Raw genomic sequence first — 15107 nt, forward strand, 5'->3', positions numbered from 1 at the left:
CTGTGCTAGGATACGTACAGGCTCTCTCATCGTAAACTACATGCTCACTAACACATCTCACATCTCCACTCTCCACCTCTCTGCTCTCACACACATAACACAGAGCACGCAGATAACAGAGAACAGCCGGGGAGGTACAGCTACAGTCACACCTGTCACCTTGAATAGGACACAGAGAGTCTACCTTTTCATAAAAGCAGCATTGTTAGGGCCTGAGCCCCCGCCTTCCCCCTGCTCTCAAACACAAAGTTCACAACTCACATATACACATCACACTGCTTCCTCACGTCCATCGAAGTATATTATTAAATTGCATTTTAAGCAACATATGCAAAGTTAGTGTCTTTTCACACAATACAATTTTCCTAAATCCTTCTCTGCTCTCCACACTAAAACACATGGCAGACATTTGTTGTCAGTTGTCATGGAAAAGGGGGGCATATCTTCCCCCATAGTACATACTCTCAAAAATGTGCTTCCAACATCTAAAATACAACCCCCACACCTTTAAAAAACACACCATTGAATTCCTAACAAAACATATATAACAATATAGTCTTACATTCCACTTTTCACCAACATACAGTCACTTGTGACTGTTTTTGACAGTTAAACTGCCAAATCCTCCTCTGCTCTCCACTCTGACACAGACGGCAGAGAGCGAGCAGAGAAGGGAGGGGCTCTCAAACCCCAGCAACAAGGCTCTGTGAACTCTCAGCTCTCTCCTCAATGGTCAGATCTGACAGCTCTCTGCCAATCAGTTGCTGTGCTGCAATGCACTTCATGACGTGCCATCATGCCACCTCTCTGCCAATCAGTTGCTGTGCTTCAATGCACTCCGTGACGTCTCCTCATACAAGCCCATAAAAGCTGACGGCTGCGGTCGCCATTTTCTCTTGCTCTCTCGGCTGGAGGTAAGTGCCTTCTTCTCTGTTGCATGACTTATTATTAGCTTCAGCCAAGCTACCATTAATTCAGTCTTTTCATTTGGTTCATCGATATGTATTTCCCCTACTTACATGTGCTCCGTGTATGCAGTAATGTTATTGTGCACTTACAACCCTAAACTCCGCACTCTGCCTGCTTAATGCGAGAAAGCCGCTAGCTCGTCGTCGGCCATTTCGCACCACCGCGACGGGCCGCTAGCTCGTCGTCGGCCATTTTCCATCACCGCAACTGGGCCGTTAGCTCGTCGTCGGCCATTTCGCATCACCGCGACTGGGCCGCTAGCTCGTCGTCGGCCATTTCGCACCACCGCGACGGGCCGCTAGCTCGTCGTCGGCCATTTTCCATCACCGCAACTGGGCCGTTAGCTCGTCGTCGGCCATTTTCCATCACCGCGACTGGGCCGCTAGCTCGTCGTCGGCCATTTCGCACCACCGCAACTGGGCCGCTAGCTCGTCGTCGGCCATTTTACATAATCTATCTACAGCTATATGGTTTTGTGTATTTTTTTCCTGAGAAAATACATATATTTGTGTATGATTGCATGTATGTGCCTACATGTATATGTGCATACATGTTTGTATTGCACACGTTTGTATATCTACATCTTATTGCTAATTTTAATACCTAATAGTATATGTCACAATATTATATATTATTGCCATTATTATATTGTTAAAAACACCCTCATGTTTACTTTACAGATCTTGACTTGTCCCTTGCTGCTCTGCTGCTTTGTGCTCCATCTACAACTGTTCTTCAGGAAATCTCTACTTTGAAAAATACACATACACATAGTTGCTTAATTTTATATAACACATATCTTTTGTCTAATTCACCACTTTTGCATTTGTTAACAAACTCACACACACACACACACACACTCTCTACATTTACTGATTGCTCATCTCCCACAACCAAGGTAAGTTGCACTTCTTTAATTCACCCACTTCTGACGATCACGGCCCTCCTGTTTGTGAGTACAACTACCATTCTATACTTGTACGCTTTGTCTGTGAATGCTTAGTTTCAAAATTTGTCTTTTGTAGATGCCCCGTTCCAAGTCCCACCGGCTTGCCCAGGCGGCCAAGCGGAGGATGGCGCAGCGGGAGCCTTGGACCCCTGGGCCACCTGTCCCCGAGTTTGTTGCTCGTATGTATTAACTCTTATTGTAATACCTTGCTCCTTCCACTTAAACACTTACCACAAAAAAAATTTCAACCATGGCCTCACATTCTTTTACGTCTCCATCCTAACAGGGCGCGGTACCGGACGCCGCCATCGCGTGCGGAGATGGCCATCTTCACTCTACACCAACCACTCCGTGAAGTTGGTCACTCCTGCACAGTCTCCCGGCCAGAAGGTAATACTCTCTCTCGCTTGATATCGTTGCATGTATTTACACACTCTCATTTGGTTACTCTGCTAAACATGTGCTTCTGTGACAGATGGTGTTCGTCCTCGGAGACTCCCACCTGCGCGCCATCGTCGACGGATTCGTGAGTATGCCGCAGGGTTCTCTCACTTTTGGCTTCTTATCAGTTCCAGGTGGAGCCGCCTCTGACCTCCGGACCGAGGTCATGCATGCTGCCCTCCCCTGGACCCCGGACTTGGTGTGCGTGGGGGCCCCCAGCAACAACCTCACAGCCAGCAGGACTGTTGGTGAGGCGGCGTTGGACTTCAGTGCTCTCCTGACCACAGTCAGCAGCCTCTGGCCGGCGGTGAGCTTCTGTTCGTTATATACTGTTACTATTATGTCTTCCCTCCTACACAGTCAAATTTTTTACTTATGTCATTTTTTACAGTCATACATCACATTTGTTTCATTTCGCCCTTCAAGGTGTTAGTGATGGATTTCCCTCCACGCTTAACCATCGATCCGGCCTTGCAGGACCTGCTACGTCAGGAATACCGCCGTGTCACAGCGCGCATGGGTATGCTACACTTTTCCATATCTCCTTCTTCAATCAAATTCAGACTTTAACTTTCTACTACTTAATGCTCATTACACCATTATTATAGATATTTATGCTTTCCACATCTCTCAGGTATCCCATACGTGTCTATGGCGGAGCACCTCCCAGACCATCGGTTGGAGCTGTGGTGCCACGACGGTGTAAGTACAGCACAATGTTGTCATTTACATATGTGACAAACTTGATCTTCCCTCTTGTTCCATGCTACATGACCCAACGCCATTAAAGTCTACTTTGTTTTCCTGTCTTTCAGGTTCACCTCAGCGACTCTGATGGCATGCCGGTTGTGGTGGACCTGCTGTGGAACGCCGCGGTCCGTCAGCTCGCCCCCCCTCCACCACAGCCCACCGTGTCACCCCGCACATCGCCACGTGTCAGGGTGTCTCCCAGGGTGATCGTGACGGGACACGTTCCTGTGCCTCGTCGTCGTGACCCCCGGGAGTGGACCCTCGTTGGACGGGCATGCGCGGTAATGTATTTCACTACTATATTATCCAAATGCACATTTCCTTACACTTTTTGTCATAAGCAACATCTAATATATATCCTCCTTCCCCTCTTTGCTTTCTGTTTGAAAGACTGGTACACCTCCGGCCCGACAGTCTCCTATCCCGTCCAACCCAGTGTGGTTCAGCAGTGACATGCTGGATGCCATGGAGAAGGTTTCACCTTCTTCTGGCTCCGGCTGCACTGCTGCTCCACCAGCTGGCCAGGTAACTTCACCACCCATCACATGTACTGTTTCAAGCCTACATGCATATCAGATGTTGTAAACAATAATTCTCTCCTTCCTTCAGCCTTCCCCTGGGCACGGGAAGCGCCAGCGCCAGCGTGTTGCCTCAAAGCCCAAAGGAGGAAAGCGACAGGTTGGTATTTTTGAATCTTTTCTTCCAATAACTGCAATATAACTTATACCTGCATTTTGACTTACACTTAAAAATGCATTCCTTTTGTACTTACTCTCCTTCTCTTCATTTAGGTGCTGGCAACACCACCTGCCCGTCTGAATGTGTCCGCCTCCAAGCCCCGTCCAGCAGCGCAGCAGGTTCGCCTTGCTTTAATTACACACATTTTACTTCTTCTGGTTCATTCAAGTCACCAAAATTTCCTCTTCTACTTCATTTACATTTAACTTTCTCTTTTCATATTTGATTAGGGGGAGGCGGCAGCCAAGGCGTGCGAGGAGGAGTCTGCGGTGCCACTGACTGCTGCCGTGGTGCCAGAGGGTCCGAGGAGGGAGGTTGCCGCAGCTTGCCCGGCCTTGCTGACGGAACCGACTGTCCAGGAGCCGACCCAGATGACACACACGCCCAGCAAAGCTAAGTCGGATCTTTTCACTTTTCCTGATTTTAAAGCAGCTCTGGTAGATTCCAACAGCAATGATGTGGCAGTGGTGGCTCCTAATAGTAGAGGGATTAAGATAGTTAAAGTTCTGAGGGGCTCATTTCACCAGGGACATGAGCAGTTTAAGTATGGAGGACTGCAGTGTATGGCTATTGCTTTGGTCAGCTTAGCCAAACACACTTTAAGCAGTGTGTTCTCCTGGAAAAGGTGTGATGTAGATCGTGTCTTAATTGAAGGAGATCAGTTATACACCTTCCTGCGTGACAGTGGCTCTTTCACACATCCCTCAAATCTGCTATCTGTTCCTGACCTTCCACAGCACTTGGAAGTTGATGGACAGATATGCAGTTTCCATTTTGGGGATGTACTGTTGGGGGAAGTTGGTGTGACTGAAGGGGAGCTGGTGGACTTTGGTGTCTTTATCAGTCTGCGTGATGGACTGGCCAGGATCTTCAGTGAGTACAACACATGTCTTATGACACTGTGTGGCAACACCACTTCCATCATACATCAGGATGGACAGTTTGCTGTTATCGACAGTCACTCACGTAATTATAGTGGCTTGTCACATTGCCGTGGTACCAGTGTGGTTCTGCATTTTGCATGTTTTGATGACCTGCACCACTACATCTGCTGTTTGGCTGAGAGTCTCAGTTCAAACCAGAAACTTTTCGAACTCTGTGGTGTTGTTGTGTGTTCAGATGTAAATGCAGTTCCATCTGGAGAGAGCTGTATGATTGAGTCCAGTAAAGCTAGACAGTCGACTATTATTAAGAAAGTACATGATGACTGCAACATATCCAACGGTGTTGTTACTCTACCTACTAGTGTGGCCATGTCTAACATTGCTGAACAGACTCCATCTTGTAATGTCAGTGCTGCGTTACACAAAGAACCACATGGTACTCATGGCACAAAGCGTTCAATTTCTCCTGGCACCCATGTGTCAAAGAAATTAAAAACGCTTGAAGACTGTATGCTTAGCACAGATGTAGAAATTAGCGCTGTCACTAATGACACGCTGCTGTTTTGTCCTCTCGGTGTACATAATTGTCAGGTTTTATGTCAGAAGTTAAACATTTACTTTGACAAGTTCAATCCTCAACTCTCCACAGAAGTTGGATTGATTGGTCCTCCATGTAAGAATGAGAGGATCGTTGCTGATGGGAACTGCTTCTTCAGAGCCATCTCTCAGGCAGTGAGTGGCTCTCAGAAGCACCATCGCAAGATTAGATCAGCTGTTTGTAAGGAGCTGGAGAGAAATGCTCAGAAATATGTCTCTCTTCTGAGAAGACAATATTCGTCTGTGTCACAGTACCTCCAGCAGTCCAGGATGAAATATGTTAACACTTGGGCCACAGAGGTGGAAATACAGGTCACAGCAGATTTGTTAGGAGTTAGTGTTTGTACGTTTCTGGATGGACGTTGGATTAAGTATAGAAGTGCTGGTGACCTTTTCTCTCCACAATGCATTTATGTGGAGAACATCCTGGACAGGCATTTTGAGAATGTGGTCTGTGTGTCTAAGCCTGGACAACAGACATGTTATGGTTGTTGTAAACTTGTGGATGTGCCAACTTACACCTTGAGGACAAAGTTGCAAGTTCCTACTGACTGTGACACGGAACATGTAGGATGTCATTTCCCTTCCGTTGTTTCTGACAAAGGTCTTGATACTGATCAGTTTCTGCAAGTGAATACTGAGTCCAAAGTTACTGTCGACGCTGGGAGGTCTGAATATTTGAAACAAAAAAAAAAAAAACAGGACAAATTGAATAAATTGACTAGGGAGAAACATCTTTTGACTTACAAAAACATGTATTGGCAAAATGCTCTCTACAGAGAGAGGAAAAAACTACAAAAGCTCAATAAATATCACACGCATTTAGCATATAAACAGAGTGTTAAATTAAAGAGTAGACTCAATTACCAACAGAATCCCCAGCATAGAGAAAAGGTTAAGACTAGAAGTAAAGCTGTAAGTATAGTCAAATATCAACAAAACATCCAGCACAGACTCAGTGTGATAGCCAAGAGTATAGAAAAATATAGAGACAATCTCCAACATAGACAAAATGTAAAATCCAGAAGCGCTGTTAAATATAGACATAACACCAAACATAGACAGAATGTTAAAGCCAGAAGTGTTGTCAAATATAGAGATGACATCAAGCATAGGCAGAGCGTTAAAGCCAGAAGTGTTGTCAAATATAGAGACGACATCAAGCATAGGCAGGACGTTAAATTCAGAAGTCTTGTCAAATATAGAGACGACATCAAGCATAGGCAGAGCGTTAAAGCCAGAAGTGTTGTCAAATATAGAGACGACATCAAGCATCAACAAAAAATTATATCCAAACAGAAGACAGTTATAACAAAAAAGTATCATGGCAGTTCCGAATTTAAGAGAAAAGTTATTGCCACTGTTAAATTACATAGGACAAAAAGAGCTGAGAAGTATCAAGACTTCAACTTTGTCATGGAACAATTCTTGGATAAGGTTAGAGACGGCCCTGAGTTCATCTGTTGTGTCTGTCATCGGTTGTTGTTCAGAACTCAGGTGCTAGGTTGTAGCTATGAAATGTATGCTGGAAATTCTGCTAGAGTTGCGGTTGCTAACCGATGCATTAGTGACACGTATTTGCATAGGTGTGGTAGTGATTGTGTTGTGCCTTGTGGGTTGGCAGCTTGTAGAGGGGAACTTTGGATCTGCCATACGTGTCACAGTAAGATTTCCAAAGGGCAGATTCCAGCTGAGTGTTGGGTCAACAACCTGACACCGGATCCCATTCCGCCGGAACTGGGATGCTTGAATAGCTTGGAGCAACACTTGATTGCGCTGCATATTCCTTTCATGAAATTGTTGGCATTGCCCAAAGGGGGGCAGAACGGAGTACATGGGCCGGTAACATGCGTTCCGGCTAATGTCGTGCAGACAACCAATGTGTTGCCTAGGACTAGCGTGGAAGGGTCCATGATGCAGGTCAAACTTAAACGCAAGTTGACCTACAAAGGCCATTATCGATATCAGTTTGTCGACAGTACACGAGTAAGACAGGCGCTGCACTTTTTAAAAAGGAATAATCCTTTCTACAAGGACATTGACTTCAATGAGGATTGGGTCAATGACTTTTGTCGCCAGGACGATGGCGAGACTGAGGAGGTTCAGTCTGACGGTGAGGACGGAGCTGTCGTAGATGGGGCAGAGTCTTGTGAGCAGAAGCAGGTCGTTTCAGAGGGTGCGGTGACAGCTCCGTCAGGTGGTCAAGATGACGTGATAGATGATTCAACAGAAATAATTCAAGATGAACTGTTGCATGACAGACAGCAGCACTGCATGTTTCAGGACACTTGTCTTATGCCTGTTGATATTGGTCAGGAAGCATTAGACCAGTATTTCGAGGACATAATCAACGTGGCGCCTGCGGAAGGGAATAGTCCAGTTAGGCTGCTTTCTGACCACACGAACGAGGCCAAGTGTTTCCCCGTCTTGTTTCCTCTGGGAAGGAAAACATTTCACGACGGGCGCTCGCAAGCGTTGACATTGACGCGGTACTTCAACAACCGGATTATGCATGCGGATGGCCGCTATTCCGGCAACGTTGAGTACATTTTTTTCAGTCAGTACATGTCTGAGACTGAGCAAGTGTCCTCTAAAGTTTCCGTGGCAGGGCGTAAGGGTAGGGCAGGTCACAAGTCCCAGAAGGTTAGCGCAGCGATGCTGATGAACGAGGACACTTTGAAGCAGATGTTGCAGGTCGACGAGGGCTTCAGATTTCTGAAGCCCATTCGAGGAACGCCTGCCTTTTGGCAGTCGGTTCAAAAGGACCTGTTAGCATGCGTCCGTCAGTTGGGGATTCCGACGTGGTTCTGTTCGTTTTCGTCTGCTGATCTGCGCTGGCAGAATCTCCTGACCAGTATCCTGAAGCAGGAGGGCAGAACGCAGACGGTAGAGGATTTGGAGTGGGCAGACAGGTGCGAGCTGTTGCGGAGGAACCCCGTGACAGCCGCGAGGATGTTTGACTACAGGTGGCATTGCTTCTTGAATGAGGTTCTCAAGTCTCCTTCACAACCGATTGGCAAAATCACAGATTACTTTTATAGGGTAGAATTTCAGCAGCGCGGCTCCCCTCATGTCCACTGTCTGTTTTGGATTGAGGGGGCTCCCCAAATTGATAAGAACACAGATGAGGAAGTGGTGGCATTTATTGACCAATATGTCACCTGCGACTTAAACCCTGACGATGACACGTTATCGGCTATCGTGGCATCGGTTCAAGCCCACTCCAGGCGACACACCAAATCCTGCTTGAAACACGGAACGTGTCGCTTCCATTTCCCAAAAGTTGTTTCGGCACGAACTTTTGTTTGTAAAACGGAAATTAAAACCTGTACCTGTGATCCGAAGGCCAGAGAGAATCCTCAGTCAACAAGCGTGCCGGTCTGTAATTGTTTTCAAGACACGAATCCCATTAATAAGGAGACGGCACACGCCATTTTAAAAGCCGTGAAGAAGGCTGTTAAAAAAGCGGACGCAGGAGAAGTGGCCTACGCTAGCGTGGACCACTTGTTCCAGACTCTGGGCATTAATCAGGAGATTTTTGAGCTGGCTTTTAAGCGCCTTCACACAAAGACTAGGATAGTCTATAAAAGAGGGGTAAAGGATGTCTGGGTGAACCAGTATAGTAAGAAGTTGTTGCAGTGCTGGAATGCTAACATGGACATTAGCTTTGTCACCGATGCCTATGCTGTAATCATTTATATCATTTCGTATATAACCAAAGCCGAGAGAGAAATTGGGCTTTTATTGGCCAACGCACAAAAAGAAGCATCCAAACAATCAAATCTCTCTGCTAGAGAGGCTTTGAAAAAACTAGGAAGTGTGTATTTGCACAACAGGGACGTTTGTGCCCAGGAGTCGGTGTACAGGCTAACGAACATGCATCTGAGGGAGTGTTCCAGGAAGGTCGTGTTTGTGCCAACGGGGGCAAATGTAGTTAGAATGAGTTTACCCCTCAGTGTGTTGAGGCAGAAAGCTGCTTGTGGTGACATGAGGTCAGAGGATATGTGGATGCCGAATATAGTCGATAGGTATAGGAGCAGGCCAGATGACCAGGTTTTTGATGACATGTGTATGGCTACGTTTGCGTCTGAGTATCGTCTTCTCAGCAATAATGAAAAGCCCAAGAACATGATTCAACTGAAGAATGGACTTGGCTTCATCTCGAGGAGAACGCGGTCTCAGTTCGCTGTTGTGCGCTACATGCGGTTTGATTTAGAGAAGCAAGAGGAAGCACACTATCAGAGTCTGCTTCAGATGTATCTCCATTACAGAATTGACGCAGATCTGAAACCTGAGGGGTTTCATCTGTTCAGTCAGTTCTATAAGGATGGAGAGGTTAGGTTTAGGGACGGTTCGATGAAGTCGGTTCAAAGCGTCGTCGATGAGAACAGGGCCAGGTTTGAGGTCGATTGTCCTGAGTTGGATCACGCTGAGGAGATTGCTCAGCAAGGTCAGGTGGATGAGGATGTTTGGGGGGAGCTCTGTCCTGAGCTGGAAGCGGAACGCCTCGAGTGTTTAGAGGAGATGAAGGAGCAAAGGCAAGGCGAAAATGCTGATGAGCATTTGGCCGACGCCTTACAAAATGTTCCCGATTTGGCGGCTGCCAAACCAAAAACAGATGTGTTTTTGGAGAGGAACAGGAGCATTTTGCCCAGAAGTGACGGCTTGGCCTTAGTTAGGTCTCTGAACGAGACGCAAATGGCTGTCTTCAACAAAGTTAGACAGTGGTGTCTGCAGAAGGCCATGGGTAAGAACCCAGAGCCTCTGCATGTGTTTTTGACAGGCGGTGCAGGGACGGGGAAAAGTCACTTAATTAGGGCCATTCAGTACGAGGCCGGGAGACTGCTGGCAACACTTTGTCATCAACCAGATAGCATTTCGGTTCTGTTAATGGCCTCCACGGGCATAGCTGCATACACTTTAAATGCAGCAACAATTCATCACTCGCTGAGTATTGGCACACACTCCAGCTTGCCCTACACACCCTTGGGAGAAGACAAACTGAACTCTCTAAGGGCCACATTTAGAGACCTCCAAATTGTCATCATTGATGAGATTAGCATGGTTGATCACAATCTGTTGGCATACGTTCACGGCAGGTTGAGGCAGTTAAAACAGACCGGTGACTTTTCCCCATTCGGTAATGTTAGCATCATAGCCGTCGGTGACTTCTACCAGTTGCCTCCCGTTAAAGGGAAGCCGCTGTACGCTGGTCAGGTTGGTGTGGACCTGTGGTGCCACTTTAGCGTGGTGGAGCTGACTACTGTCGTCAGACAGAAGGACAGCTCCTTTGCTGAGATGTTGAACAGGCTTCGGGTGCGTTCAAAGAAAACCCCCATGTTAGACGGCGACGTCCAAATTTTGAAATCGCGAGAGACAGGGGAAGATAGCTCGGCCTTGCATATTTTCACCACAAATGTGCAAGTGGAAGAATTTAATTTGAACCAGTTGTTCCGCACGTGCCCAGATTATGTTGAGATTGACGCTAAAGACTTTACGCCGAACCGCAAAACCGGCAAATTGGAACCTGGAATCATTAGCAAGGGGCAGGGCACGTGTTTGGAATCTAAATTGTGTTTGGCCAAAAACGCCAGGGTTATGCTCTGTCGTAACGTCGACGTCCAGGACGGTCTGGTCAATGGCGCGTGTGGCACTGTCAGCTACATTGAATTTGGCCCCGACCCCACATTTCCTCTGAGAATTTACGTCAAGTTCGATGACGACAACATTGGCAGACAGAGGAGGACAGAGCGTCCACACGCAGCAGTAGAATACAGGCATTCTACTGCTATTGAACCAGACAGGGAGAAGACCAGGAAGCGCGGTTGTGTGCGGGTGCAGTTTCCCCTCAGGCTAGCGTGGGCTTGTACAGTCCACAAAGTGCAGGGGTTGACTGTAGACCAGGCTGTTGTGTGTTTAAAGAAGGTATTTGCACCTGGGCAGGCGTATGTAGCTCTCAGTCGTGTTAGGGCCTTGTCGGGACTGATCATCAAAGACTTTGAAGAAAAGGCCATTTACTGCAAGGACACCATTAAGGAGGCCATAGCTAGCATGCCTCCATTTTTGATTGAGCAGCCTTCATCAAATACACAGTTCGCGGTGTATTTGATGAACGTACAAAGTTTAAGTCGCCACCTGCTAGACTTGGTGTCCTGCACGCAGCATTTGCAGCTTAACTGCATTGCTGTCACAGAAACATGGCTCACTGCACAGTCCTCATTGGACTGTGTGCAAATCTCTGGCTACGATTTCCACAGTCGTCCTCGGTCTCTGTGTTACAGCGCCGCTGACCCCACATTCTCCAAATTCCAGCAGTTAGAACGCGGTGGCGTCGGCCTGTATAGTTTAGCCCATTCGGACGTCGACATTCTGCAGGTACCCGATTTCAATCTGGAGTGCTTGGTGTGCCTGCACAAAAAATTGAGCATTTCCCTGGCCGTCATTTACCGTCCACCAGCGTATCCAAATTTGCTGTTCAAAGGCAATGTGGGGAGGTTGCTTGACTGGTTAACTCCGACAAGTAACACTGTTGTAGTCATGGGAGACTTTAATGAGAATATTTTGAAAGGGTCATCAATTTGTAAATTTATGGAAGAAAAAGGGTTCACCCAACACGTGACACAAGAGACCACAGAAAAGGGGACGCTAATTGACCACGTTTACGTCAAAACGTCACAGTACGACGTGGAATGTGCAGTCTGGCCAGCCTACTTCAGCGATCACGAAGGGATCCTGTGTAGGTTTTCTGTTTCAGATGATCAGGGGGAGTTAGATGACCTCGCCAGTTTGTTTAGCTTGGATGACTTGGAGGATTTCCAGGGCGATTCTGACCACCAGGATGACTGAGTGTCAAAGCTACATGGCTGTCCCAGGTCAAATACTAGCCTCATGTCAGCTCAGTTGGCTCTGTGTGTGCTGGTAGGACAAGTTGACTCGGACCTGTTGTTGATAGGAAGCCTGGCATGATTGTTGGCATTTGTTAGTGTAGAAAGTCCCACTCCACCTCTCTGTGCCCTTTTTAATCTTTTAACTTTTTAACCTTTTTAACTTTGGCTATTTATTCTGTGCATGTCTTGACATGCGCGGTTTTTAAGGTATTTATTCATGTATTTATTATTAACTTATTCCACTGTCACGCACTGCACTTACTGCAGTTTTGTAGTGACTATGAGTTGGTAGTTTAGCTCCACGAATCATGGTTCCACTGGTGCTGCGTGACAATCATGGGTCACAGCACGTTGTTGTTATTTATAGTTGTTGTTGGTCATTTATAGTTGTTGTGAGTCACTGTCTGTCACATTATTGCTGTTGGTCTCTTATGAATGTTTTATCAATGTATCATGCATGTATATTTTTGCCTGTTGTCTCTCCTCTCAGCCCCCTCCCTCTTTGTCTCTCTCTCTCTCTGTATCTCTCTCCTCTTCTCCCACTGCCCCCGCCCCTCACCCCAAAGTCTATCTCCCCTCTCCACCCCAGCCCCATCTCTCTCCCTCTCCCTCTCAACCCCAACCGGTCCAGGCAGGTGGCCGCCCACTTTGAGCCTGGTTCTGCCTGAGGTTTCTTCCTGTAAAAGGGAGTTTTTCCTCACCACCGTCGCCAAGTGCTTGCTCATGTGGGAATGTTGGGTTTCTTTCACTAAACTTGTAAATAGTTTGTTCATTGAACCCCAACGGGGAGAAATTTCATTTAAGTTCTAAATTACTTTCATTAATTATGTTCACTGTATGTTCTAAAAGCATTTTTGTTTGACTTCAGATTTATAATTTCCATTTTGTTACACATGCAGTGACTGTCTCTAATTGACCTTTTGTTCAAATTAATCAGTTAATAAATTCACATGTTCACCACAGCTGATGTCTGTCTTTTATTGTCACAATAACTGTACATGGACAATGAATGTTGAACTTTCTAATCCACACAGTCAAATGTCCTGTTTTCAATGCTGGATTTTGCCACATTCATGCTTGATGATACTTAACTGGAAGAACCACAGTAAAGTGACAGCCAACAGGTAGCACAGACAATGATGAACACAAGGGTCAATATGAAGCTGTCACATCTGCAGTCACACTTTGGGTCCAACTGGAGCTTCTACCTCCTCAACTTCAACTCTCACCACTTTGATACCAACATGGATGGAGGAGCACTTCTCCATCACCCTGGGATTGATGATGTCATTCAACACCTTCACTAGGAGAAGCACATCAAACTTAGACAAAGGTAGGACAGAAGATGACGGGCAGACGGATCAATGCTGTCAGCTCAGCACTTGGAGTCACAACTGGAAAAGATGGTCTAAAATATTACTATTGGCCAACATATGGAGAGTTAATGACTGTTTTTAACAGTAAAACTGGCAGAATCCTCCTCTGCCCTTCAGTCTAATACAGATGGTAGAGATTTGTTATCTGTTGTCATGGAAACAGAAAGGGGAGCATCTCTGCTCTCATGGTACATATTCTCAGACAAACACTTCTAGCTTCTAAATTAAAAGACCCACACGTTCAAAAAGCACACCATTGAATTCCTGAGAAAAAACTCTACACACTGATGTCTTTACATTCCACTTTTGACCCACATATACAGAGTTATGACTGTGTTTCACAGTTAAACTGCCAAATCCTCCTCTGCTCTCCACTCTGACAGAGATGGCAGAGAGCGAGCAGAGAAGGGAGGGGCTCTTAAAGGGCCGGCTCTCAGCTCTGCAGTCACACTGTGCAGCGCGCTGAGGCTCGTATCCTAAACTACAAGGCCTAGGGATTTGCCGATTACACCGTTGGATTCGGGCCGGCGATCCGGCCGCGGTTAGGTGGGGGCTCAGGCCCTAACAACGCTGCTTGCAGCTTTAATTAGGGCCTGAGCCAGTCCCTGGCGAAGACCCTATTATGTTTCGAAGTCACACTCGCCACTTCAAAAGTAAATTTGACCCCCTAAACATGCATGAAAACTCACCAAATTTGGTAAGCACATCAGGTGCGGCGAAAAATTCGATAATTAAAAAAAAAAGAGGCGCTCTACTCAATAGCGCCACCTACATACACAAAAATCCACGCCACAGACTGTAGGAATGTCCTACAGACATGGGACGAACACCATTGAACTCGTCTCATCAAGACGGATAAATCATACACTCACACCCCTGACCTAACTGTAACAGGATGTCCACAATTTGGACACGAATGTCTAATTTTGGACAATTTTGCGCCCCGAACAAAATCTATCTCCTCCTGAACCGTAAATGCCAGGGCTTCCAAACTTTCACACATTACTCTCCCAACTGTGCTCTTCAAAAATCTTTAAAGGCTAATATACTACGCGCTTGGTTTGGATTTTATGAGCCGTCAAAGTCAGGGAGACACGTTTTACGTTATAATGGAAGCCAATGGGGTGGCCGTGTCCTCTCATTGTACATACTCTCGAACAAATGGTTCTCACGTCTACACTGAAACTCTCACAGCTTAACAAAACACACCACTGGATTCCTCAGAAAAATCTCTACAAAAATATGGTATTATATTCCACTTCCAAGCAACAAATGCAGAGTTATTTGCTTTTCACACACTAAAAATGTACACTTTTTAGCTGCTCTCCACTCCTGCACAGATGGCAGAGATTTGTTTACTGTAGTCATGGAAACCACAATTGGAGGGTCTCTGCCCTCATGTACATACTCTCAAACAAACACTTGTAGCTTCTAAACTAAAAGACTCACACCTTCAAAAAACACACCATTGAATTCCTGAGAAAAAACTCGACGCACTGATGTCTTTACTTTCAAC

General features: G+C 46.3%; 1 protein-coding gene across 1 annotated transcript; it reads left to right on the plus strand.

Moving 5' to 3' along the window:
* Window positions 1–885: 885 nt before the first annotated feature.
* LOC147267396 (uncharacterized) lies at window positions 886–13170 on the plus strand. Its single transcript, XM_086198283.1, has 11 exons — window positions 886–914; window positions 1650–2097; window positions 2205–2308; window positions 2394–2666; window positions 2786–2879; window positions 2994–3061; window positions 3175–3390; window positions 3500–3634; window positions 3719–3787; window positions 3901–3966; window positions 4078–13170. Exons 2-11 carry the CDS (start codon window positions 1995–1997, stop codon window positions 12172–12174), a joined length of 9225 nt encoding a protein of 3074 aa, XP_086054409.1. The 5' UTR covers window positions 886–914; window positions 1650–1994; the 3' UTR covers window positions 12175–13170.
* The last annotated feature ends 1937 nt before the right edge of the window (window positions 13171–15107 follow it).

The sequence above is a fragment of the Aulostomus chinensis genome, chromosome 3, assembly GCF_037954235.1.
Source record: "Aulostomus chinensis isolate RoL2024-O1b breed Wild chromosome 3, RoL_Achi_v1.0, whole genome shotgun sequence".
NCBI lineage: Eukaryota > Metazoa > Chordata > Actinopteri > Syngnathiformes > Aulostomidae > Aulostomus > Aulostomus chinensis.